General features: G+C 40.9%; 3 protein-coding genes across 4 annotated transcripts in view; 1 reads left to right on the top strand and 2 right to left on the bottom strand.

The window, feature by feature from the left end:
• Nucleotides 1-27,170, top strand: part of LOC128737701 (uncharacterized) — a 378,170-nt gene that overhangs the window by 67,259 nt on the left and 283,741 nt on the right. For both annotated transcript variants that reach the window (XM_053832397.1, XM_053832396.1), the window contains exon 4: nucleotides 21,730-22,683. In XM_053832397.1, the coding sequence (XP_053688372.1) occupies nucleotides 21,730-22,683 (954 nt within the window). The remainder of the gene's footprint in view (nucleotides 1-21,729; nucleotides 22,684-27,170) is intronic.
• LOC128737704 (uncharacterized) lies at nucleotides 1,711-2,346 on the bottom strand. The gene is made up of 3 exons (XM_053832400.1): nucleotides 2,236-2,346; nucleotides 1,900-2,168; nucleotides 1,711-1,836 (listed from the first exon to the last, which is right to left on the bottom strand). Exons 1-3 carry the CDS (start codon nucleotides 2,324-2,326, stop codon nucleotides 1,789-1,791), a joined length of 408 nt encoding a protein of 135 aa, XP_053688375.1. The 5' UTR covers nucleotides 2,327-2,346; the 3' UTR covers nucleotides 1,711-1,788.
• Nucleotides 10,374-11,048, bottom strand: LOC128737703 (uncharacterized). The gene is made up of 3 exons (XM_053832399.1): nucleotides 10,916-11,048; nucleotides 10,585-10,847; nucleotides 10,374-10,521 (listed from the first exon to the last, which is right to left on the bottom strand). The coding sequence occupies exons 1-3, from the start codon at nucleotides 11,004-11,006 to the stop codon at nucleotides 10,459-10,461; spliced, it is 417 nt and encodes a 138-aa protein (XP_053688374.1). The 5' UTR covers nucleotides 11,007-11,048; the 3' UTR covers nucleotides 10,374-10,458.

Here is a 27,170-nt window from a genome sequence, read left to right as displayed (position 1 = left end):
GTGATTAAAACTATGGCAATGCTCATGTTCATCATCATCATTAATCCGCGGATCGAATCAAGCTATGATTAGAGCCAAGCATAACCAGATTCGAACTCAACATTTTTGCCCAGGCCCTGTGATTCGCAAATATTGTCGAACCGCTGAATCACAGCGAACTGGGTCTTGATTAAAAAGGAACGTTATACAAACTTAATAAGCGTTGCTTTAATGACTTCTCCTTAAGTAGTTTTATTTCCGCTCTTGTCCCTTCATGCTTTATTCCGTTATTTGGATACTATAAATTTGATTTTATACTTCTACCGTTCTTTCGTCTATTGGAAAAGGCTATCGTTATCAAAAAAAATAATTTTGTATTGCAAAAAACGAATACTTTTGTTGCCGTTTTTCAAAGAAATTTAGATTCGATGGTGCATGCTTTTTCTTCTTAGCTGCAAGAATATGTCATTTTACTTCTATGGAATGATGTGGTGTTTTTCGTACAATTGAATTTACAACCGTACAGCCAAAGGCATCGCGTCTCACGATACTCGAGTCAAACAACAACAACAACAATAACAACAAGTGCAGCAGGAACAAACGGTTTTGAGCATTCACCCGCTCTTATGTCGTAAAAAACGAAACCCACCACTACGCGGTCCAAGTGGTGTGCACCCAGTCCAGCCCAGGAGCTGCCAGAAAACCACAAAAAATCCACTATAAAAATATTTAATAAAGAGCATCGCGAACTTGTAAGTTTTATTCGAATGTCCTTCTGGTTTTTCTCCGCCTGGTTCACTGTAAATCATGGCCAGACGCAGCAGCCGAAACCGGCGCTACCGCGGGGTCACCAAATTTATTGGACTGTCTCTGAAGTCGAGCTCTCGAGGCGCGATTTCGCAGACCGTACGTGTAGGTACGCCGTATGTGATGTGATGAAACACTGCGAAAAGACGAACATGGAACGGAACGAGGGTTCTTGTTGGGTTGTTTACGCCACGATTCGCGGGACTACGTTTGCGACTTGTATATTCTGATTTAGCAGGACGCATCGTTGTCCGGAAATGACATTTTAGTTTCAATCAAATTTAGATCGTAGTACAGCTCATTGAAATTTTTGGAACAATTAATAGGTTGAAAAACTGATTTCATCGTCTGTCATTTTTCTAAATAAATGTAAAAATCCCCGGTCTCAAAATCATTGATTTAATTGTTCATAGTGCTCAGCCTTCAAGTTTATGTTCCTGATACCGCCAGTGTGCATTCGCGAGAACTGTTTGTCGAAAAGTTTTGTTTTTTTTCGACTCCGGCTCTAAGCATCCTATGGCATCGCGGTTTTCCGCGTCTACTGGTGGGACATATTACAACCGAATCCTTGGCCAGAACAGAAGGCGAAGACCGTTACAACGGGTGGCGTAAGTGAGCATTGCATAAATTTAATCTTTTCGCCGATTTTATGGATGCGGACCGCGAGCAAAAAGCATTAGCAGTTGAGTGTGTACTCTGTGCCTATCGCGACAGTAATAAATGTTTTTAATCAGCAAATTTTTCCGCCTAATGGTGTGCCTTATAAATTGTGGCACGATGAGGGTGAGTGTGGTCATTCTTTAGTGGGAAGCGGAATAGCCTGCCATCACCCGAACTGCAGACGCATTGATGGTGCTTCAGTCGATGATTTGATGAACTTGTTTTAAAACAATCAGTAATTGAAGCTGTTTCTCTTTTGTTCGCAATCTTCTTGGAATGTATTTCATTGAATATTTGAGTAAATTATTTATATGTCTAAACTTTATTAAAGCTAAAAGTCAATTAGTCCTTAGATGGAGCAACACGAGGGATGTGTGTTTTGGAGAAAGGCTGCAAAATACAAAGATTTGTTAACGTTATTCCTACTGCTTGGATCGGAACATATGAGTTTACCACATCAAAAACATCACGCTGAACCTGTAGTAGTTTCTTGTGGAGATCCTCCCCAGGCTGCAATTCAAAGTAGTACGTTCCTGCAGCATGTCGAATCGAAAGCAAATGAGGAACTTCTACCGTGTATGCCTCGGTAATTTCTTTATACTTGTATTCGGTTGTAGTTACTGCGGTAGTTGGAGTTGGAGTTGAAGTTGACGTTGTTGTAGCTCTAGTAGTTGTAGATATTACGGCTGGTTCTGCCGCGTAGTATTGTTCAGCCTCATTTTCTTAGAATTTAGTAAAAATTTCAAAAATATTTTACAGTGCTTACAACATAATTATTTTAAGCCTTACCAGAGTAGTTGTCATAGACCGGTCTACCTTGAACAGTTGAGCACAAGGCAAAAGCAAACAGAATTTGAAGAATCTTTCCTTTTACTCTCATTTTTAATCCAAAACTGAAACTGTTAGCGATCACTTTGAAGAATTTACTGCGAATAATGGCGTTTTAATCGAATCACTGGGGTTTTCCCCAGCAGATTAACTTACACATAGGGTAATTGATCTTGAATGGACCTATTTATCGCTTTTTAACACCACCACTCACACTCCTGCTTAATTTACTGATCATTAATAAATAATATGTGGTGATGTTACTATTTGTTGGAAAGTAGCACCTTTTTTCTACATTATCAGTACTTTAAAAAAGTTTATTTGATGAAAGTTTTATTAAATACCGCCATCCGGGGTGAGATTGTGCCAAAAACCAAAAATGTTTATTTGTGAAAATTTATTATATCTATAGAAACTGGTGTCCTCAATTCAAAATGATGATGAACACAACATATTTATTCATAACTTAGAAAGGAACACAGATAATTTTAGCAAACTATTTAGCCTAAACAGGGTTTCAAAGTTCGCGATCAAAAATACGCGGAAATAACGCTTGTAAAAAATGTCCCGCATAAACCAACCCAAACAAGAAATCGCATCAACTTGCTATCTTGAAGGTATATAAACTAATCATTTACAATGTATTGAAAGAATATTATGCGTTGGATAAGTTTTGACTACGAAAATAATATTTTTCGAAACTTTGTACTTTTCGAGCTTCACGGGGGTGAGATTGTGCCAAGCCAAAATGATCGATCCAATTTGTGGATTTCACATACACAACAAAAATACGTCAGTATATACCAGCACACTCACATTCTTTACTATTGAGCACAATATTTTGACAGATTAAATTGCATCATCAATTTTTGAGGAAACAGCATCATAGGTCTGCTAAATAATTTAAACTAATTTTTACTTTTTCTCTGGAAATTTCAGAATGATGAATAAACGCTCTAATATAAGACGAATATATTATACCGTGTATAAACTGCCAGTTTTAAGGAGGGGAGAGGGGGGTGGGATAGGCCACATGTTTTGCGGCCGCGGGTTCTCGAACGAAGTAATGGTTACTTTTGTTAAATGATCAAATAGGTATGCCCCCTTAGGATACACCCCTTCATATATCTCTCCATTGTTAACCCTAGAAACGCTACTGGCTATATAAAGACTGTCCATTGACTACGAACTCATTTTTAATTATTTCAGGCCTCTCCGGGTTATTTTCGTTCATGCTTTTTGTATGGTGCGTTGTTTTTGGCTGACCCCCTGCCCCTAATAGTCCACTTAGTTCATGGACGGCCCCATGTGAACTACTTTATACTGATATTTATGTGTATTGTTTATAAACATGCTAATGTTCACTGTTTAGATTTTTAGCCTAACTTTATGTTTTTGGCACAATGTCACCCCCTAGAAGGGGTGAGATTGTGCCAAAGTTCATGCACTTCTAGTAAAATTAGGTTTCATTGTAACTAAACCATCTCTACGGTAGTTGTTTATTGAACAATTTAGTATATATTGACAGGTTTGAAATTAACTTAGTTCCTAAATTGTGTGTATAATGAGCTAAAGAACAAAAATATATACTTTTTTGGCACAATCTCGCCCCGGATGACGGTCTATCGTTTTTTGTCAAAGCTTTTTTTTGATCTTGAATGGACCCAAAATGATCTTGAATGGACCTATTTCTGATTTTTGAATGGACCTAAATTAGGATCGTCGTAGTTTCTTCCATGTAAATGAACAAAATAATAACAAATATTTTTTTTTTCAATACTACAACTATACTACTGCTATTTATTAATAGGCCACAAGGTTGAACAGGTTTTACCTTTCTTATATACCGTTAGAAAGGTATGAAAGTCGTTTGAAAAATATGGAATCGGTCCCAGTCGCCGAGGGTCTTGTTTTTATGTTTTAATTTCAGCCTAACAATTGAACAATGTTTCAATGTTTTGGTATGTGTTGTGTATGTTTCTGTGTGTATCATTTGTACATTGGAAATTTATTATTACCTGTTGTTCAGATATGGTTAAAACGATTTCCACGTCATAAAAATTTACATAAAATAACTTGTATTATACGCAGTTTATCAAGTAAAGCGGGAATTCGAGTTTTTGTTTACTGAATATTTCGAAAGATAAGATTTTTACTGACGTAGGACTACGTCTTACTGCAAAGATTCAAAAGGTTTGCGACAGCCCCTGTCGAACATTTTGAACATAAAACCGTTGCAATCATGAAAAATTCGTTGATTAGTGGTAGTTATTCAATTTTTGACACATTTATATGGAATTTATTGCGCAAAGAGGATTTTATTGCCAAACCGGGTAATTTTGTAGGTCGGTTGGGCATCGCAGAGTTTCACCAGGGTGACGAAGTTGGCGTTCTTAACAATCAGAAGTGGCTGCTTCTTTTTACTCAGACGAGTCTGGTTTTGTGACTACAGGAGCCGGTTGATTTTTATTGGCATTAGGCTTTTCGGTGAGCGTGCTAAAGGTGTTTCGAAGCTTTGGTATATGCCTATATGCTTGATTAACGTGTTTAGACTATTTCTTGGCGACATCCATTTAGTACATCACGCATATTTTGACCAAAATCAAACCCCCCTCCCCTTCTTGACACATTTCGTCACACATTCGTGACCCCCCTGAGAGAGTACGTCACGTCAGGGCAACCCCCCGCCCCTCTTCACAACAAAAAAACAAATATTCATTCCAACCTTTTTATTTAAAGCTATCAAATGAATGTCAGCAAATAAAAAAAGGATTATTTTCAAGCTTATAAGTCATCGATTCACGGATTTTGAAGGTGATCGGATGCGCTTCAGAAGTCGCTGATGTGTCGTCGATTAATGTTTCGCGCATATCGACGTCCCTTACATCCATCCACTCAAATTCGTCTGACCTAGTTGAAAGAATCAGGACTTCCTACTAACGTCTTGCAGCAACGTGCCTTGGAAGAACTTTTCTGACGGATTTTGTCATTTTGTGTATTTATTCAATCGTGCAATCATTCAACACTACCTTAGATACGAAATTTAATCCGTAAGTGGCATAACCTTTATCCTTCAGAGAGCTTTTGAGTGAGGGACAGTATAAATTATACCGAAAAACCTTAAAAGCACCCGTGGAATTTCGGTATGAGTTTATGCTCATCGATTGAGTTCAGCACGAATATCAAGGGAAAACATTGCCATGGGTATCTGGTAGCACCCCGTAGCCCCTCAGGAGTTCATGCGACTGCTATTTGGGGTTGCAAAAATCTTTTAGACAGCACGGTACTCAAGCAGCTCTTCAGCGGTGTACTGCATATTCTGTAAAGCCTTAATGGAGAGCTCATACTACATAGAAGAATAAATGAGTCCTGTTCACACATACGTGTTAAGAAAAAGTTTTCATTAAAAAAATTTAACTATTTGTTTTAAAATTCATCAGTACGTTAATTTTATAGAAGCCTTCAATAGTAAATTATAATGTCTTGAATAAATTTTCCATTTGATTTTTTTTCGTGTGACGTCACATAACTTCATACCCCTCCTCCCCCCTACATCACAAATCGTCACGATTAGGTCAACCCCCCTCCCCTTATAAGCGTGACGTACTTTATGGATGCCCCCATATCTGAGTTTTGTCAAAACTTAAGCTAATTTATTGCTGTATTTCTATGGAAAATACAGGACGTTATTCGTTCATGAAAAAAAATTTTTGATTCCTTTTGGTTCATTCTAAGGTCCATTCAAGATCACAAAAGGGGGTTAACATTTTTAAGGAATTTGAAGATTTTACTGGTTTTACTGAACTTTTAAATACCTAAATTGAAATTACACATATTTTAGCATCATTTTAAGAGTATTGTTTTATTTCAAACCAGAAGGGTTCCGCGTAGTAACAGTTTGAAAATACACTATGGTGACTGCCAAAACACTGAAAAACAGCTACTTTTAAATACGCGGTTTTGGCTATAATTTTAATTCAATTTTAGTATATTTACGTTCAGAAATGATTAAAGATAAACATAAAAGTAAAATACAGTACAAAGACTTGATAAGTATGTCCTAAAATTCTTATTTAAAAATAGGTCCATTCAAGATCAGAATTCGACTAGGTCCATTCAAAATCATTTACCCTACTCATAACAGTGAGAAGAGCAATGTGATTTCTCGTGTAAAGCAAAGTTAGAGACAAAACATGCTGGCTTTCCCTGCATTGCCCAAGAGTTCGAAGTATTAATATTATAGATTGTAGGATGCCGTCTTAATCTTTACGTTGGAAATGAGTAGAATGATGATGAGTATCTTATCTTATCTTATCTTATTAATACTATCACAGCCACTATAAAGGATTCCTGGAAATAGTTAAAATTATTTCTTATCTTAGAAATATTTCAAACTATTTTCTTGTCAGTATTGACCAGAGCTGCCACAAATACAGATATTTGTGCATGCATAAATTTGGGACCCATCAATTATTTCAGTTACTGTGATTTCTGGCTCTACTAAGGTTCCTGAATTTTAAAGTACTCCATAAACTGTTTATGTTATTTAAAAAATTAGATCAAGAAAATAAAATACTCCGGAGAAAACGGTAGGGTCCCAAATTTATGCACGCACAAATATCTGTATTTATGGCAGCTCTGGTATTGACATTTGTAAAATATCCTAGATATATCACAAAAGTCAAATCGGCCAGGCCAACTGTGAAGCATTGCCGCAAAGACGATTCTGTGAAATGAATCTTGTGTGAATAATTTATTCATACATAAATACATTTCTGAATCAACAGGGGAGAAAGAAACGGGGACGTCTCGTACCAACCGTTTCGGTTCAATTATTATTGATTAGTTTAGGTTTACAAAAAAAATCTGACAGCCTAACCGTAAGGAGTTTATTCAGGAAATGGGGAATTATTTTCAGTTAAAAGCTATTTTGGTTGAAATTGAGTGTTTGACTAAAAAGATAACATTGAAATAATAGAAGCCAAATGTAAAAATTTTGCCTCCCAGTTGGCATTGGGATTTTTTTGTATGTTATGTGTGTGGATATTATCACTACGACCACCATTTTGATCTATTGTGATCTTATCCAGGTGTTGTTCCGCACTTCGTTGTTAATGCAGTATCGCTATAGAGTGAGCGAACTGCTTATTATCCGTGCTTCGGTGTGTCGGTGTGTTTTCACCCCTTTTTCCCTCTACGCTTCTTACTACTTTTCAACTTGGCATTGAGATACGTCGTATGTTCGAATCTCGCCTGGGAGAGACTGTTAGAGTCCATCGGATCGAGTCTCTTCGAGACGCAGTGAAGGTGCTGCTAACAACTTATCTTGCATGATTTTAAACTTCGCTCTTGAAGTGATCCTACGAGCAGATTTCGGAACCGGTTTTCAGTTTGGTTTTCAGTAAAGGCAGCAAATTTCTTGGCTACGCAGGTGACTTTGCTATTAAAACCAGAAACTTTGCCACTACAGAGGCCATTTGCGCTAAACTGAAAGCGGAGGCTAGGAGGATTCGGCCCAAAATAAACGCGTCGAAGATTAAATATATGAATGACAGAAGCTCAAACGAAACGAACGTGGTTTTTACGCGGACGCTAATCGTTGACGGCGACTAATCAAAAGTAGTAGATGAGTTTGCGTATGTGGGATCGCTGATAACCGTGGACAACACAAATAAGAAGATCCAGTGGTGTTGCTGCTCACCAATTACGAACAGCACAAAGCCGCACCAGCAATTACAGACCGAACAAAGCAGCACCAGCAGCTGACGAAAGAACGATACCCACTATCTTTGAACTTATCCTGTGGGCCAGAAGACGAATAGTATCAGCTTTCAATGGACAGCGAAACAGGACAAATTTTCGGCAGAATAAAACACCGCATGATCGTACTTGACGCAACTAAATTATCTCGGATAACAGTATTCTATTTATACGGACGTTACATTGTTCTAATCTTCTTACATTTAACAAAGCTATTTATCTCGCAGAGAATCCAGTAATAGATTCCGTCGCACTTAATCTCAGATAAAACAAACGGCGTATGCAAACAGGTCATCGAACCTGCTTTGCCCTGCGCAAAATGCTACGATCAAAAGGCATAAGCCGCCCTACGAACCCCCCACTAGACCGATAGTTTTTATAGATTTGACAATACTGAATACTGCCTTTGCCTTTGCGACATTTGGAAGAGTACAAGCTGAAAGCTAAGAGCAGCGGTGGTTCATGAATTAAGGGTAATAGATACTGCTTTTGGGGCGAACCAGCCACTGGTTGAAAGCCCCATTAAAAAAACTTAATAAATAAATAGATACTGCTTGGGGAGACGTACATGTAGCGAAAATCGGTAAACCACGGTGTACCGGACAGATCGTAAGGAAAACAGTTTTTTTATTCTATATTAGAGAGGTTTGCAGCCTTCGGCTGGTTCGCCTCTTAAGGAAAACAGTTTTTCACAACAACCCCACCGGCACCCAGAACAGAGGGACTCAACGTGCGAGATGGCTCGTTCAGGTCTAAAGTAACATTTAAAATTTTTAAATAAAAAAACTGCGACTTCAGAGACGCCTGGGAAATGAGCGACGAGTAACCCAAGATCGAGTTGAATGGTGCTTAAAACAGCAAGAACCAACTCGGCTCTAGGCCGCTGATATTCCTGTGCTCTAAACAGCTGGCTGTGAAATTTCAAGCTTGAAAGTACAGAACAAATTTTCGTCTGAACCCCCTAACCCCCCCCCCCCCCCCACGGCGCTACGCCCATGACACAAAGTGACATAATTCTGGCAGCAATGTGTGATGGGGTGTACAATGTTTCCAAGAGCCACAGCGAGGGAGAACCACGGTACATTTTGTTTTACTCAACAGAAATATGTAGGGTATTGTCGTTATCGTCGGGCCACTGTTATGGTCGGGCCATCACGATTTTACAGTTTTAGTAACTCATGATATCTATGATACAACCATTGTAAAACTTCTTACTGTGATAGCTAACTTTTCACAATATTGTGAGTCTCAATCGTGTATTCAAAACACCCGTACTGAATTCAGTGACTAAATCTTACAAAACAAGTTTTCCAGGCGCAATGAACTTTTCGTCAAGAAATGATTCATGAAATGCAATTATCGAGATAAATTTTGAAAATGTATGAAGTGTGTTGTGCTGCACACGAAGACTATAGAAAAATCACCTCCAGTAAGGTGTTTGGGAAGGCTAAGGTGAAATACTAGAAAAGTGCTATTTGTACAGGTCGGGCCAATTGAGTAGTCATGGTTGGGCCACTATAATTTTAAGCGCAGAAGCGCAATAATCACTAGAGAATGTCAGTCACGTAAAATATGATGAAATGAAGCAAAATTAATACGATAAAAACCTAGATTTTTGTTGTTTTTTTCATTGTAGTTGTACACTTCGGAAAAGGCGTTTGTAGCAACATTGATTTTGCAAGATCGCCAAAATTTCGCAAAAATGCAATTAAAAATACGGTATTTGTACCTATAGGAGCCGTAGTTCGCGGAATTTATTCTTTTCATGTCTCTATACAGAATTTCAATACGAATGTCTTAGATTTTCTGCGGTGGCCCAACCTGTACAACATGGCCAGACTATGACAACGTTTTTTGTCTTCACGTAAATGCCTCTAACTTTTTTATTTTTTAAGCAATCAGTTCAAAACTTTCCGGAAATATACCTTATTCTTAGACCTTTGCAACGATATATTTAGGTTTCCAAAATTCCTTTTGAAACGAAAGTTTTGAACGAAATTCCAAAACGTGGCCCAACCACGACGACACTCCCCTATTTATATGACATTTATTTAAATCACGACCGCGATTTATTTGCTCCTACCGCGAGCAAAAAGCATTAGCAGTTGAGTGTGTACTCTGTGCCCATCGCGACAGTAATAAATGTTTTTAATCAGCAAATTTTTCCGCTTAATGGTGTGCCTTATAAATTGTGGCACGATGAGGGTGAGTGTGGTCATTCTTTAGTGGGAAGCGGAATAGCCTGCCATCACCCGAACTGCAGACGTATTGATGGTGCTTCAGTCGATGATTTGATGAACTTGTTTTAAAACAATCAGTAATTGAAGCTGTTTCTCTTTTGTTCGCAATCTTCTTGGAATGTATTTCATTGAATATTTGAGTAAATTATTTATATGTCTAAACTTTATTAAAGCTAGAAGTCAATTAGTCCTTAGATGGAGCAACACGACGGTTGTTCTGTTTTGGAGGGTGTGTTCTGGAGAAAGGCTGTAAAATACAAAGATTTGTTAACGTCATTCCTACTGCTTGGATCGGAGCATATGAGTTTACCACATCAAAAGAATCTCGCTGAACCTGTAGTAGTTTCTTTTGGAGATCCTCACCAGGCTGCAATTCAAAGTAGAGCGTTCCTGCAGCATGTCGAATCGAATGCAAATGAGGAACTTCTACTGTGTATGCCTCGGCAATTTCTTTATACTTGTATTCGGTTGTAGTTTCTGCGGTAGTTGGAGTTGGAGTTGACGTTGTTGTAGCTCTAGTAGTTGTAGATATTACGGCCGGTTCTGTCCCGAAGTATTGTTCAACTTCATTGTCTTAGAATTTGGTAAACATTTTGAAAATAAATTTTACAGTCCTTATAACATAATTATTTTAGCCTTACCAGAGTAGTCGTCATAGACCGGTCTACCTTGAACAGTTGAGCACAATGCAAAAGCAAACAGAATTTGAAGAATCGTTCCTTTCACACTCATTTTTAATCCAAAACTGAAACTGTTAGCGATCACTTTGAAGAATTTACTGCGAATAATGGCGTTTTAATCGAACCACTGGGGTTTTCCCCAGCAGATTAACGTACACATACTCATAACAGTGAGAAGAGCAAGCGATTTCTCGTGTAAAGCAAAGTTAAAGACAAAACGTACTGGCTTTCCCTGCATTGCCCACGAGTTCGAAGTATTAATATTATAGATTGTAGGATGCCGTCTTAATCTTTACGTTGGAAATAAGTAGAATGATGATGAGTATGTACACAAAGTGACATAATTCTGACATCAATGTGTCATGGTGTACAATGTTTCCAAGAGCCACAGCGAGGGAGAACTACGGTATATTTTGTTTTACTCAACAGAAATATGTATTTATATGACATTTATTTAAATCTTACCTTACCAGCTCTTACCATAATCAATTGGTCCTCAGTGAACTGTTAAGCATAATTTGACAACAATTAGAAAACCTACCTTTTATTCATGTCAATCAAGTTCTAGAAAAACTTTCAAAACCAGAAAAATACCAAACGTGTCTAAAAATTACAAACTTTTGAAACTATTTATGGACCAGTGTAATTCACAACACACACAACTACTCTTAACTGAGACCAATCATGAGGAGCTAACGGAAGATTAAAAGTGATTCACCCGAGCAAGATAGCCCAAGAATCAAAATTAGGGTGGTTGTAAATTGCCCACGCGACGGCTAACCTGCAACTATTTTATTGGTTTTTAATATGATTGGTTTTGCGTTGATCAGAACCTTGAATAATTTTTTATCAGTTACTTGAGTAGCAAGGGAATGCAAATTTTGTACTTGTTTATCTATTTACAAAATCACCAAACTCCAAAGTAAAAAATATACGTACAACAATAACATTACAATAACATTAACGATAGGATTGTCGTTGAAAATTGTTTGCCGTTAATTTGAAATCAAACTATTCGTAGACTTCGTTGAGCCGCATAGCCATGAATCGAATATGGTTGTACCTATAGTTTGTAGTTTGCCTTCCGTCCTTGCAGGTGTAGGAAATTCTAGCTGTATGATGTCGTTCGGGAGCATACAGGTTGAGTTGACTCAAGATAGTTCACTCTCCGACAAATGTCCTGTTACTTTACAAATGTCGGAAGTAAAGCGTGCCCACGCATCATCTTTTCGTGGACTTCAGGGCAGCATACGATACAGTCGAACGCGAACAGCTAAAGCAGATAATGTTCGAGAACTTCGAGACAAGGCCTACGCAGTATAATTTCTCCATCTATTTCGGTCCATGGCAGCTGGTCTACAGTTCCGCGGGCACCTGGTGCTCGCCAGATCTCACTCCACCTGGTCTTGCCACCTTGCTCGCTGTGCCCCTCTTTTTTTTTTTGTGATGGCCCCAGACCCTATATGGTCTTTGCCTCCACCCCATACGCATCTTTGGAGTGGGAGGGACGTTTATCTCTTGGATATTTAAATATAGTTACTTCACATATTGTTGCTTAACTATTTATCAGCCATACTACTTGTTGCATCACTCCCGCGTATGTCCATCACAATACTATTAAATTCTGATAATCGTATTTTCTATGATTTCATATAGATTGGGCTACCATTACTTTTCACCTGTCTCACCTTCGCAAGCAACAGGACCATTACTATTTCACCTGTCTCGCCTTCGCAAGCAACAGGATATTCCTTAGTAAAAAACGGTTCTGCCTTAGCAGACTATAAAGTGAATGACTCGACAAGTTCACAATAATCGTTGATTTAAAATTGGCTTTTCACTGTTTCAATAACCATGCGTTTGAACTGGGTCAAATTCGTTGAACATTTGGCTTCCTGTGGCAAACTATTGTATATTTGAAGTCCTTTATAGAAAAGCGACCTCTGAGTCGTCTGTTCCAAAAAACGAGGCAGTCTAAAGTCAGAAGCACCTCTAGTGTTGTGTCTGTGTATATCTCTACCAAACTGTATTTCTTGTGTAAGATATTCAGGCAATATACCAATTTTCATTTTATGTATGAACATCAAGCTGTTATATATTATTCTTTGTTTCACTGACATCCATTGGAGCATATCTAACATAAGATTCGTTGATGTTAACCGTCCACATCTGAGCAATAGTCTCATTATCTTATTTTGCAACCTTTGAAGCCTTTGCACTTGCGTATCTGACGCCAGCAACAGCACCGTTGCGCAGTAATCAAAATGCGGCAATATAACTGATCTTACATATGTTAGCTTGGACCAAAACGTTAGATATCTGTTTATCCGACACAGTACTCCATACTTTATGGCAATCTTTTTTATAACGTAATCCACGTGTTCAGAGAAATTAAGCTTTTCGTCCACTTGTACTCCTAGATACTTAGAAACAGTCACTCTTTCTATTACCTCTTCGTCTATTTTGAGTTCAACATTCTGAGCAAATTTTTTATTTCCTATAATCATCCACTTTGTTTTCGAAACATTTAAGCTTAGTTTTTTCCGTTTCAAATACTCTGCGATCTGCTTGAGGTCAATTTCAGCATCTCGAATTGCCGTGTCTAAGTTGTCACTGGCCCAATAAATTGTGGCATCATCTGCAAAGAGTTTCAGGTTTCCATGTCTCAAGCAAGTTTTTAGGTCATTGATGTATAAAATAAAAAGTAAGGGTCCTAATACGCTTCCCTGTGGTACTCCCAAATCATTCCTACGCGAATTCGAAACAGCGTTTCCGTATTTAGTCCTTTGACTTCTATTAGAAAGATAACTGTTAAACCACTTCCAAACAGTTCCCCGTATCCCTACGTTATGTAAAAGATCTAACAACTGCGATCTATCAATTGTTTCAAATGCTCTTTTGAAATCCAAAAAAACAGCTACAGTGAATTTTCCTTTTTCAATATTAGTCTTCCAATTATGCAAAATCAGATTTATAGCCGTTTGTGGACCCTCTTCGTCTTGTTCCTACCGGATTTGAAGCGCAAACCATTTTTGCAGGATAGTTGTCCGGCATTCTAGCAACATGTGCTGCCCAACGTATCCTTCCAGCTTTAACCACTTTCTGAATACTTGGTTCGTCGTAGATACGCGCGAGCTCGTGGTTCGCCGTTCGAAAACTCCGAGGTCTCGTAGGTCGTTTTCTAGCAGTGTCCACGTTTCGTGCCCGTAGAGGACAACCGGTCCAATTAGCGTTTTGTGCAGTGTGCACTTTGTACGGGGGCTTAGATTGTTCGACCGCAAGTGTTTGTGGAGTCCGTAGTATGCCCGACTTCCGCTGATAATACGTCTTTTAACCTTACAGCTTTAATTGTTGTTCTCTGTTGCCAGTAAGCCAAGGTATACGAACTCGTCGACTACCTCGAACTCATCCGCGTCGATTACCACGGTACTGCCCAAGCGGGCCCTGTCGCGCTCGGTCCCACCCGCCAGCATATACTTCGTTTTAGACGTATTTATCTTCAATCCAATCTTCTCTGCTTCGCGTTTTAGTCTGATGTACTGATCTTCCACCGCAGCAAATGTTTTGCCAACAGCATCCACGTCGTCAGCAAAGCAGATAAATTGACTGGATTTATTGAAAATCGTGCCCCGCATTTCGATCGCCGCTCGTCTTATAACACCTTCGAGCGCAACGTTGAATAGTAGACAGGAAAGACCATCTCCTTGTCGAAGTCCCCTGCGAGATTCGAATGGGTCCAACAGTCCAACCGAGATTCTCACACAGCATTGGATTCCATCCATCGTAACCATGATAAGTCTAGTAAGCTTACCCGGAAAGCCGTTTTCGTCCAAAATTTTCCATAGCTCTTGTCGGTTTACGCTATCATATGCGGCTTTGAAATTGATGAACAGGTGGTGCGTGGGGACTCGGAATTCGCGGCACTTCTGGAGGATCTGCCGCAGGGTGAAGATTTGGTAGACCGACCCTCCATGAAACCGGCTTGGTAACTTCCCATAAATCTATCGGCTATTGGCGATAGTCGATGGAAGATGACTTGTGACAGCACTTTGTAGGCGGCATTCAGGATAGTGATCGCTCGGTAGTTTTCACAATCCAGCTTATCACCTTTCTTGTAGATAGGGCAGATAACCCCGATTCTCACTTCTCCGGTAGTCGTTCCGTATCCCAAATCTTGGCAATCAGTTGATGCAGACAGCCGACCAACTTGTCCGGGCCCATATTAATAAGTTACGCTCCATTGCCATCCTTTCCCGCTGCTTTGTTGTTCTTCAGCCGCTGGATGGCTTCTTTAACTTCCCTTATCGATGGGGGTGGCACATCCTCGTTGATTGCTACGCCAATGTGGTCAATTCCTCCACCTCGGTCTTCCGCCTGTACGCCATTCAGGTGTTCATCGTAGTGGTGCTTCCACCTTTCGATCACCGCACTGTCGTCAGTCAAGATACCTCCATCTTTATCTCTGCACATTTCGGCCCGCGGCTCAAAGCCTTTTTGCGAGATCTGTTGAGTCTCTGATAGAAGTTCCGTGTATCGTGAAAGCGGTACAGCTTTTCGAGTTCTTCGCACTCCTCCACTCTTTTCCTTGCAGAGTCGGGTTTGCTGCCTCCGCTTCTGTTTGTATCGCTCCACATTCTGACGGGTGGCTCTACGTAGCATTTGAACCCGCGATGCATTCTTCTCAGCCAATATCTGCTGGCATTCCTCGTTAAACCATTCGTTACGTCGATTCGGTGTCACACGGCCTAGGACGTTCTTCGCTACGCTGTTAATGGCTGTTTTTACGACATCCCAACAGTCCTCAAGACCTTCCTTAAGCTCACCCTCTTCCGGCAGCGCGGTTTCGAGAGATAACGCGTAGTTTTCGGCGAGCTTCGGTTGCTTCAGTCGCGCTAGATTATACCGTGGCGGGTGCCGGTATCGTATATTGTTCACAACAGATAGTTTTTGACGTATCCTTACCATCACTAGGTAGTGATCCGAATCAATGTTAGCACCCGGATAGGTTCTGACGTCGATAATGTCTGAAAAGGGGGGCGCTCTCGAGTCCTTCAAGTAGAGCAGTGGGTTGCAGCAAGCGGATAGACTGTCCTGTATGTTATTCAACATCACTGTTGGAACGATCTTCAGCAAAGTAGTCAACTCCTAGCCTTTACAGAAGACATCGACATCATTACTAGGTACCTTGGGACGGCGGAGACAATCTACGCTAGACTAAAAACGTCAAAAACCAGATATATGGTAAGAAGAGGCTCCTGGGAAAACAACATTCGTCTCCCACGGACAGTGACTATTGACAGCAATGAACTGGAAGTGGTTGATGAGGTAGTATATTGAGGATCTCTGATCACCGCCGATGATAATACGAGTAAGGAGATTCATTGACGCATTCAAGCTGGAAGCTGAGCCTACCCTTCGCAAGACCCTTCGATCAAGGAGCTTTCGCCACCATTCAAAGCTGACTATGTACAAAACGCTAATCAGACCTGAGTTAGACTCACAGACTTGAGTTGAGACAGTAACTTTGCTTACGGAGGACTTACATGCACTTACCGTATTTGAACGACAGGTTGTGTAGATATTTTTAGCGGAGTACAAACGGAAAGCGGAGAGTGGCGTGGGCCTCTGAACCACGAGTTGAAGGCACTGCTTGAAGAAATTCCCATTGTACATCTGGCGAAAGTTCAGAGACTACGGTGGACTGGCCACGTTGCAAGGTTTTCTTCAAGGTTCATCTGAAATCCGGTTTTCTTCAATAACCCCACCGGCGCCAGGAATAGAGAGGCGCAACGTGTTAGATGGATGGATGGATGGTTAGATGTTCAACGAATTGGCGTCGAGTAGACCAAGATCGAGTACACTGGAGGGGAATTATTGTGGCTAGTGACAGCGAGCCTCATATGGCGGCAGGTTTCAGGGATCATTCCATGATAGAACACTATGCTGAGCATAGCGTAAGAACTCTTTCTGTACTGCTTCTACCGAATCAGTATTCCTGGGATCCAAATTAGTTGATAAGGACACCAGAAAAATAGACCGTACTAGTGAACTGTACAATGATCCAAAACAGTACGGGTCAGGTAAGTCTTTTAAATAAATCTAGGTTGCTTATTACTGACTTATCTTATCTAGGTTGCTGACAGTTCATTTACAAAAAGAAAAAAGAGCAGTGGTCCAAGGTTGTTGCCCTATGGTACGCCAGAGACCTTCACACTCAGCCTACGATGTGTTTGGTACGAGTAGACATGATCCATACCACGATCAGCTCGACCAAATGCTGCTTTCAGGTCCGGTAGCATATGGGAATCGACTTAATTGGTTCCTACATGGAATAACTCATGATCCTGACTGTATAGAAGGTTAGTGTCTTCGACAGAGTTGTTCAGTACATCAACGGGTTTTCATTGGATTATAGCACTCTTATACAGGCTATATCTTGCGCTGCTGACTACCTAGAAAGTTGCGATCTTCGGGAAGGTTGCTCAAATGACTACCACCTTTAAGATGGCATAAAAAATAGCGCAGGACTGACTCACTACGTGGCGCTAGTGTCTATGTGATTCGTTTATACAGGCTGTATCTTGCGCTGCTGACTATCTAGAAAGTTGTGGTCTTCGGGAAGGTTACTCAAATGACTACCAACTTCAAGATGGCATGGGAAATAGCGCAGAACTAACTCACTACGTGGCGCTAGTGTATGTGTGATATGCTTAGACTGGCTGTATCTTGCCCTGCTGACTATCTAGAAAGTTGCGGTCTTTAGGAAGGTTACTCAAATGACTGACACCTTCAAGGTGGTATGGAAAATAGCGCAAAACTCACTCGCGGCGCGTATATGTAGTATTCTTATACAGGCTGTGTCTTGCGATGCTGAACGCTCGACGCTCAATTTTATTCTCTAGCAACATTCACTGCCTGCAAAAAAATCTATCGTACTAAACCACCAACTATTAATGCTACTGCCATCATCAAGGTGGCAATCATTTGAGCAGCCTTCCCGAAGACCGCAACTTTCTAGATAGTCAGCAGCGCAAGATACAGTCTATACAAAAATATTACATATACACTAGCGCCACGTAGTGAGGCGATTTAGAAATACTACCATCCAACGGAAAGCCCTCGATCTGTTGAACAACTTTGTCGAAGACACCAACGTTCTATACGATCAAGATCACGAGTTATTCCATGTTGGAACCAATTAAGCCAATTCCCATATGCTACGTAGACTCCATTATCAAGGTTTCCATTAACGAAGTCCCTATTAGTGTCCTTATTGGGGGGATTACTGTGTAGGCAAGCCATCTTCTTTATTTCGTGAGTTGACAAATGGCCTAAACAACTTTGGATTGCTGCAGAAGTCTGCTTGCATTCGTACATCTGTTCTGTTTGAATACAGCTGACGGTTGAAGGTTTGAAAATCACTACAGGCACGGTTAAATTATCACTGGATGGCTTGGCAGCGCGATCTTTGAAATGTACGCAAAGCAGAAGATCTTGCACGTTTTACTCGATGGAAATGCATGTTTCTCTATGGGGGTCTGCGAGCAGGTCGGCATTTGGGAACATAATCAGCGATCAAGCTGATCAACTGAAGTGATCAACATCAGAAGCAAAAACCAAGAAACGTCAGTCAACCTGCGCAATTCCTGTGGCTAAACCATCAAAATCCGTTCTGTGGAAATGTCAATGTTTTCGAACGCCGTCGAAACAGAAACCGTCTAAATGCGTGGTACAAGCCACGGAAGCGTAATAGCGTTGGTAATTAATCCAATTATAATTGGAGTTCGGGCAACCGTTTACAGAGATATTCCAAACTAGACCAGACTGGTCCCAAATAGTCGCTGCGAGTGAATCTTCTTGTCAAGTCAGGTTTCCGTTAAAGCTAAATCTGTTACAACAATAAAAAAAGTCATCGATTTTAGTTCGAAGTCCACGCACGTTCTGGAAGTAAATTAGCAGCGCATCAGAGGAGTTCAGCTGTAGATCAGGCACAGAGCTGGAAATTCGAATTGGTTCATCGTAAAATTTGCTACAGGAGTTATCGTACTTGCCTGGTTTAGAATTCCGGTATAGCCTCAGATATCGGTAAAGATTCGGTGGACTGTTGCCTAGAGTAGTATTCTACGTGAAGCAAGTCTAGATTGATGGAGAAATCGGTTATATAGCATTTTGCCGAAACTATTTCGCGGAAAACAATTTAGCAGCATTTAGCAAACTATCCTGCGGAAATCTCTATAACAAATTGAGCAAGGTGTTGTGAACGTTTCCTAGGTAATTCGGGGCAAGACGACTGCAGACCTCGAGAGTCAAAAACGAATCAATAGGTCTCTTATTACATAGAAAAAATACCGCAGAAGTAGGATAATATTTTATATCTATTTTATGTAGTTTTCATAAGAAAAGCGCTTATTTTTGTTTCAAACAATCCATCCTAGGTTTATCAATGTGTGTGTAGATGATGAGTGCTTTTCAATTCGAGTCAATTAAGGATGAAAGATTGCTATCGATATTGCTTTCGTTTCGTTCATAGAGTATCACTTGTCTGCGTTCGAGCCAACCTGACCGGTCACATAAATATCGCACTCCAAAGTTGTTATTGCCTGCTAATAAGGACGTTTTCCGAGGCGACAGCCGAAGCTCACGTATGGGGAAGAAAGCATACACGTAGAAGTCGATTTTTATCTCAAAAACTCAAAAAGTTACTTTTGCTGGCACGATGCCAGCATTCTTTATAGCTCAGTGGTCAGCAATGGAACGGACATGATCTACAATGGCCGGCTGTGCACAATCCTGATGCAGGAAGCAGCGAGTAGAAGATGTTAATTTCTGCTCGAGCCGAACAGTAAATTAGACTCACTTTGTGGTCACAACCAGGGCCAAAACAAACACTGTTTTGAACCGCAAACCGAAATGAGCTAATCTACATAGCAAATTATTTTCTTCTCGTGCCACTGACTGGGGGTACGTGGAAAAGGGAAATTATTTCTGTTTAACTTTTGACCTGACCGGAAATCTATGCCGGTCGGTGAGCTGACCCCTCCCCCCGCCCGGCTTGTTTTTCTTTGGGCAAATTAATAAAATAATTACCACACCATTTGTCACTTGTATGTACTGTCACCGCACTCGGACGTGTGCATTGTATCTTTTTCCACTTCCTTATTCATTCCAGGATTAGTTAATGAAGATTCGGGGTGAGGAAAGATTTTGACGAATTGTTCAATAAAAAGAAAAAACTAAGCTTTTAATAGTTTTAACCCATCTGACTTTCCCAGTCAAAACAACCGGTCTTGAGGTTAGTATCGTTAGTGAGACACAATCGGACTCAAAGTGAAAAAATCTTTCAGGTAGGGTGGGAAAGTGTTGCTAAACAAACGCAAATGCTATGACCGTGTCGGTTGGTCCGTTTCCGTACGCTTACGTTACGTGACTAGTTTCTGTTCACGGTAGAGGAAGTGACTATTTGCGAAAGCCGCAAAGCCGCCGTGAAAGATGGGCAACGGTCAGGATAAAATTAAATTCTCCGGTGCTACAATTTGCTGTGCTTTGTGTGTGTTCATGCCCACAAACAGGCGGCGACTAGACTGCGGGATGAGATCTGTCATCGGGATAAAATAGACACACCGTTAGCAAGCACAGTTGCATGTTTGTTAGGAGGGACATCGTAAAGCAGTGAAGGTGTTTCGTTTGTTTTGTCTGAAAAACTGTAATTTTAAATCCTTCATTTCATCGACTTTTAAAGCTAGACTCTGCTTGCTTCCGCTTTAGACTGGAAAATTATTCTGTCAAATAAATCGTTTAATTTTAAACGTAACTCAATGTTACTTACGGCGCCAGCTGAAGTTTGAAGCGATAGAATAAAGCAGAAATTGGACGTTTATCGTAAATCCAAATGCCAATGTAATAAAGTCAGTACTTTGGTTCGGAAAGTGTTACATCATTTGACTCATTTGAAACAAAAAAAAATGACGTGGCTCAATTCAATGAGGGGTTGATGGATGTTCGTTAAAGCTAGCTTCCGGTTTTGCGTCACGTCAATTTCAGTGCCTTGTGACCCCTCTTTTGGCTTTGGATTTATAGAAAAAGGGCAGCAATCGAACAGGTAATGCCATTCCTCATCCTTCGGCGGATTGTCTCGGAAGCACTTGCTTGAGTCAAGCAAAAGCAAAGCAAAGCCATTCAACTTTGACTGCCACTGCCAACTGTCTGTGCATCGATCTGTTACTATCCGTGGCCGGTCCTGTCTTACGGCTGCTTGATAGTTTCGGGAAGGCGCGCATCCATTGAAGTTGAAAAAAAAAAAGAATTGATTGACAATGAACGATTTCACAGCTGACTGAGGCCTTTCAATCTGATCATATCTGGCGGCGGGTTCGAAAAATAAAACTTTGACGGTTACAAAGTAAATTCTCGGTCGGATAAAACGAAAGAAAGTACAAAACCATGTTGGTATTCAGTATGGCAGGGGTGCAAATCGGTTCGAATTCAAACAAAATGGTGATTGATTTTACGAGCAGGTTTTTCAATGGTTTATGACCTAAAAGTAGGTCTTTGGGCTTTAAGCGTCGCAAGTAGTTGTGACGATTTAAAACCCCAAACAAAGCGCAACATGGGTTCAACAAAAAATTGTATAAATTGTATCACTTATTGTGGGGCGAGTTTGATAACCCACTAAATTGAGGAATGTACTCCATAATCATGGATTTCTTACATTAGATCTCTGAAGTTTTCTATATAATATTGTACTCACAAGTTTATTACTCATTCCCCCTTTCCAGGACCCCCAGCGGAAGAAGGAAACAATGCCGTGTCCACGTCGTCCGGTCTGGCGGTCAGCGCCAACGAGCTCAGCAAAATGGTTACCACTACCACGCCGGTCACCGCACCCGGAGGAGCCATCATTACGGGTTTGGATAGCAAAAGTGTCACCATCACGGAAGCGGCCTCCCGCCAGTTTCAGTCGCAAATCCAGCTTCAGCAGGTACAGGCAGCGGCCGCCCAGGTTCAGGCCCAGGCTGCGGCCACCGTTCAGCCGCAGCACAGTAACATCATTCTGGTGCGTGGATCACGGTCGGAAAATGGACAAATCATTCTGCAAAACACCCACGAACTGCTCAGCCTGTTGAACGACGAGGACAAGCCCATCCTGCTGCAGCATCAGCGGTTGAAGACGAAAACCGCGCCGGAAGTGGCTTCCACTGCAGGCAATACGATTTTGTTTCAACCGGCAATCAAAAGCAGTACCGTCGATGGGACAATCCTGCTGCAATCGGATGGCATTAAGAAAACGGCCATCACCTCGGAGGGTGCCCCAATCTTCCTCCAGCAGCGGCTTAATAAAAACGGGTCCACCGAAGGACCGATACTACTTCGTACGCTTAAACGCATAGATAAATCGCAATCTATTTTGGTAATTCGTAACGCTACAACTACTGCTTCAGTCGCTAATGCTTCCAGTACTTCTTCCGCTTCCGTCGTTGCAAATGCCACCACTGCCGGCGTTACCGTCAATGCAGCGACATTGGCCAGCTCGTCTAATGCTACTATCGTTAAGGCAAAACCTCTGCAGGTACAGAGTCAGTCCACGGTGGGCAACATTGGCTCCGGAACAAATACCGCCACCGTTTCCGGTGCCTCCGCAAGGGAGGAAGCCGATGGCAAGAAAGAATCGGCTACCGGTGCCACGGTAGCAAAAGTCGTTCAGAAGCCGATCAATCTACCGCTCGGAGCAGGTGAGTGTGTATATTTTGTTTCACTTAAATACCATCCATATGCTAGCGTGCGAGATGTGGGAGTGGGAGGAGGAAAATCAACAAACATCACACGATTGGCAGCGATATATCACAACGGTTGCAATTTGTCTCAGGTGGAGAGAGAGAGAGAACGAGTTCCATGGGAAAGAAAGGCTTTTCTGCTAAAGGGCTGGTGGCTGGTGATGGTTTGTTTCCTTTTTTCCGGAACGGATTTGAACATAATTCGCAGCGGTGTGCCGGTGCTCAGAATCATCTTTAAATTTATGGTCTGTTCGTGGATGTTATATTCTCAGATTTAGTTATCAAAGGTATAATTGAATTAGTCAAAATAAGATTTTATTGGCGATTTATTGTTCGTGCATGTTCAAAACTGCTTAAAATGAAATTTTGATTCCCTGGTTATAACAATATCACTGGTGCTGGAAGTATTTTTTGTAGAATACTGAGCAAATTGATTAGTAAAATTGGTGTGTTATTCGAACTTGAAGATGCAAGTCGAAGACGAAATATGTATTTATCAATAAGTAACAATTTGAGTTTTATTACCACTTATTATGGTTTTTATGACCAAAATTACTCATTAAAACGGCAATAAGAGTGCAATTAAACTTACATTGCTACTTTGGCTATACATCTATATGCATTAAATATATAAAAGTGAACGTGAGTATGTATGTAGGGTAAGGAACGAGTTAGGCACCTGTTTTAATCAGTTGTCACCGGTTTTAATCAGTTGAAAATAAATGAGCCAAAAATGCACTTTTTTATTCATATTTTCAAAATCTTTTGATAAGGACATCATCATGAATCACTTAACCATAGTTTCAATCTACACAATTTACTGTGTTTCCGACAGGAAATATGATGAACTAAAAATTGTTGTCCAAAAACGTACATTTTTCAGCTGCTGAAAACAATCGCCGCCTCGCTACTAAGCAATTCGTTACATTTTTCAACACTGATTTGGATTTCAGTGATTCTAACAGTCAAGCACTTAACATTCACATACCAAATTATGCAATTCTATTTTTTCTATTATCTACTGATAATACTGAAAATAAATTCTGAATCGATGGGACCTGTTCAGCAGTAGTAGCAATGGTAGTGAAACTCGTAAACTATCGTGTTGCCAAAAAACTGATTCGAGTCTTGAAATAAGAATTATAGGTTTGAAATTAACTGAAACCTCCAATGGTGAAAACGTAGTTCAATAATTTCAAGAGAAATGTACGTTCATAATTTATTTTTCTTTATTAAAAACAACAGAAAAGGCAGCTTTTTCGATTATTTTTGACGATTTTCTCAGTGATTTAATGAAGCAACGATGTGTTTCAATGTTATTTGCTTTGACAACACTGTTTTATAGTCGACCCGTGTGCGCTGCTATGTTTGCCTCTTGTTCTCCCACCATCCTTACGAACAGCGAGTGAGACATCAAACTCGCAATTTGCCATAAGAACACTAGAGAGTAAAAGAGACGAAGAATACCGTTTGATATTTTTTGAAACGATGGTCACCACGCCAGGACGTGTGTTGTGGGTTCAAATCCGGTTATAATCTCTGATTATAGCTTGGTTCGACCCATGCACCTTCCAGCATTGGACAAAAGATAGGAGTCACAAAGACAACTTGTTAAGCGTAGCTACCTGTTACCGCTCCCCCTTCCTTTCCACTCTTTCACCTCCATTCCCAAAAAAATTTTATTACTTTCCCCTACCGTCCCTCCATCAATTGTAGAACCATCGTTTCAAAAAATAGTAATATTAATGGCTGACCGCATTTCAAGGTCAAAGACTAAAAACTCGAGTTTGGTCAATGAATACCGTTTGCCGAACGGTGCAGTGAGTGTATGACCCGATAAACAATTTAGACAGATGGCATTTTACGCATCTACTGACCAAAAATATCAAATCTATAAATGCAGATACCGATTTAGGTCCCGGATAGGAACGCGAACTTACTGAATAGGGGGAAAAGTTCGAGGGATTTTTAATGGGGGCGTAAAAATATTTAGATTTCAGGACTGCTTAAAAAAGCACCTTGAGGGGGTAAATATGTTCGGTCTGATTAAAATTAGTTCCATTGCTCCAACTTTTAAAGCGAAAAATCAAAAGAGCAACTCGTCTCGAAACACGCAAGTCGGCTTCAACCTGGTCACGTTGGGCCCGTCTATTCCTGGTGCCGGTGGGGTTCTTGGAGAGAACGGATTTCACTGCACAGTCGTCCGGCATTCTTGCGACATGACCGGCCCACCGTAGTCTCTCAACTTTCGCCAGGTGTACGATGGGAATCTCTCCAAGCAGTGCCTGTAGCTCGTGACTCATACGCCTCCGTCACTCTCCGCTTTCCGTTTGTACTCCGCCAAAAATAGTCCGCAACACCCTTCGTTCAAATACGGCTAGTGCACGTATGTCCTCCGTAAGCAAAGTTAATATCTTAACTTCATAGATGACTACCTGTCTGATTAGCGTTTTGTACACCGTCAGCTTTGTGCGGCGGCGTATGCTTTTTGATCGAAGCGTCTTGCGGAGGGAAAAGTAGGCCCGATTTTCAACTTGAATGCAATATTGAATCTCCTTACTCGTATTATTGTCGGCGGTGACCAGAGATCCCAAATATACGAACTCATCAACCACTTCCAGTTCAACGCCGTCAATAGTCACTGTCCGTGGGAGACAAACGTTGCTTTCTCTGAAGCCTCTTCCTACCATACGTTTGGTTTTCGACGCATTGATTTGTAAGCCTATCCTCCTAGCCTCCGTTTTTAGTCTGGCGTATATTGCCTCCGCCGTCCCAGGGTTTCTAGTAATGATATCGAGGTCGGTGGCTAGGAGTTGGCTACTCTTGCTGAAGATCGTTCCTCTCGTTTCGATGCCCGCTCGCCGGAACACACCTTCAATAGCGATATTGCATAACATACAGGACAGGACAGTCCATCCCCTTGCCGTAACCCTCTGCGCGACTCGAAAATACTCAAGAGTGTCCCCGAAACGCGCACGTAGCACATCACTCGCACCAGAGTAACTTTGATCAACCGCGTCAATTTGTCCGCAAGACTGTTCTCAAGCATTATCTGCCATAGCAGTTCTCGTTCAACTGTATCGTATGCTGCTCGGAAATCCACGAAAATATGATGCGTGGGCACGTTGTACTCTCGACATTTCTGGAGGATTTTTCAGAGAGTAAAACTTTGATCCGTAGTAGCACGGACCCCCCCATAAAGCCCACTTAATACTGCCCTACTAATTCTCTTGCTATTGGGGATAGACGACGCAACAAAATCTGGAAGAGCACCTTGTAGGCGGCGTTAACCAGCGTAATGCTGCCGGTCGCCCTTTTTGTAGATGGGACAGACTACACCTTCCGTCCACTCCTCCGGTAGTTTCTCTTCCAGTTCAAATCCTAGAAATTATCTAATGAACTGCCGTTGCTAGCGGTTATTGGCCATTTTTGTAGAGCTCTGCCGGGAGTCTGTCCTTTCCGGAGGCTCTGTTACTCTTCAGCTGACGAACTTCTCGCCGGATCTCTTCGAGATCGGGAGCCGGCACACTGTTGTCGTTTGTAGGCACTCCGTTAACTTCCGTTGCTTCTCCTGTTGCTATATCGCCGTGGAGGTGCTCATCGAAATACTGCTTCCACCTGTGGAAAATTAGCTAAGGGAGCTTATTAAGTTTGTATAACGTTTCTCTTTATCCAACCTGGGGAATCGGCGGATCGAAACAAGCTTTTATAGGAGCCAATTATAATCGAATTTGAAACCAACTTACCAATGACTCTCCCTAACTTAATTATCCGCTCTTTCCCCTTCACGCCTAGTATTGATCGCAGAATTTTACGCTTAAAACCCCAAAGGGTTCGTTGGTCAGCTTTCTCTAGTGTCCATGACTCATGTATGTAGAAGGTCGTTGGGAAGATTAATGTTTTGTAGAGAGCAAGTTTTGTGCGAATTTATAAACTACGGGACTTCAGTTGGTTATGTAGGGGAACTGTGGGTAAGACGAACAGGGTGGGTAAGACGGACAGGTGGTTGATTCTACTAGTTAAGCATTAAAATTCGTATATGTTTTGATGGACATCCAACCATCTTGCAATCTCATGCTGTCTGAACGTTTCCATCATCATTTAGAACTTTCCAATTTTGATAAAGTACAGAAAAACTAAAAATTGGAAATGATTCTGCGTCTGGATGTAACTTTTTTTCCATCGAAATTAAGCTTTTTGAGTGGTTTAATTCCAAAATGTTGCCCATAGCATGAAGTTTTTCGATTGTATACCTTTTCAAGCAATGTCTGCATTGAAATAATACGTAATTTCATTTGCATATGAAAAATTGTGAACGCTTTAAAAAATGTGTAATGATGGGGTGAAATGGACAACTGCTAGTGTGGGTAAGATGGTCAATGAACATATTATAATAAAATGGTTGATTTTGCTTCTTGGTGATATCTCAAGCATATAAATGAAAA

Source organism: Sabethes cyaneus, chromosome 2, assembly GCF_943734655.1.
Source record: "Sabethes cyaneus chromosome 2, idSabCyanKW18_F2, whole genome shotgun sequence".
Taxonomy (NCBI): domain Eukaryota; kingdom Metazoa; phylum Arthropoda; class Insecta; order Diptera; family Culicidae; genus Sabethes; species Sabethes cyaneus.
Note: the sequence above shows the minus strand (reverse complement) of the source record. Positions and strands in the feature narration are given on the sequence as shown.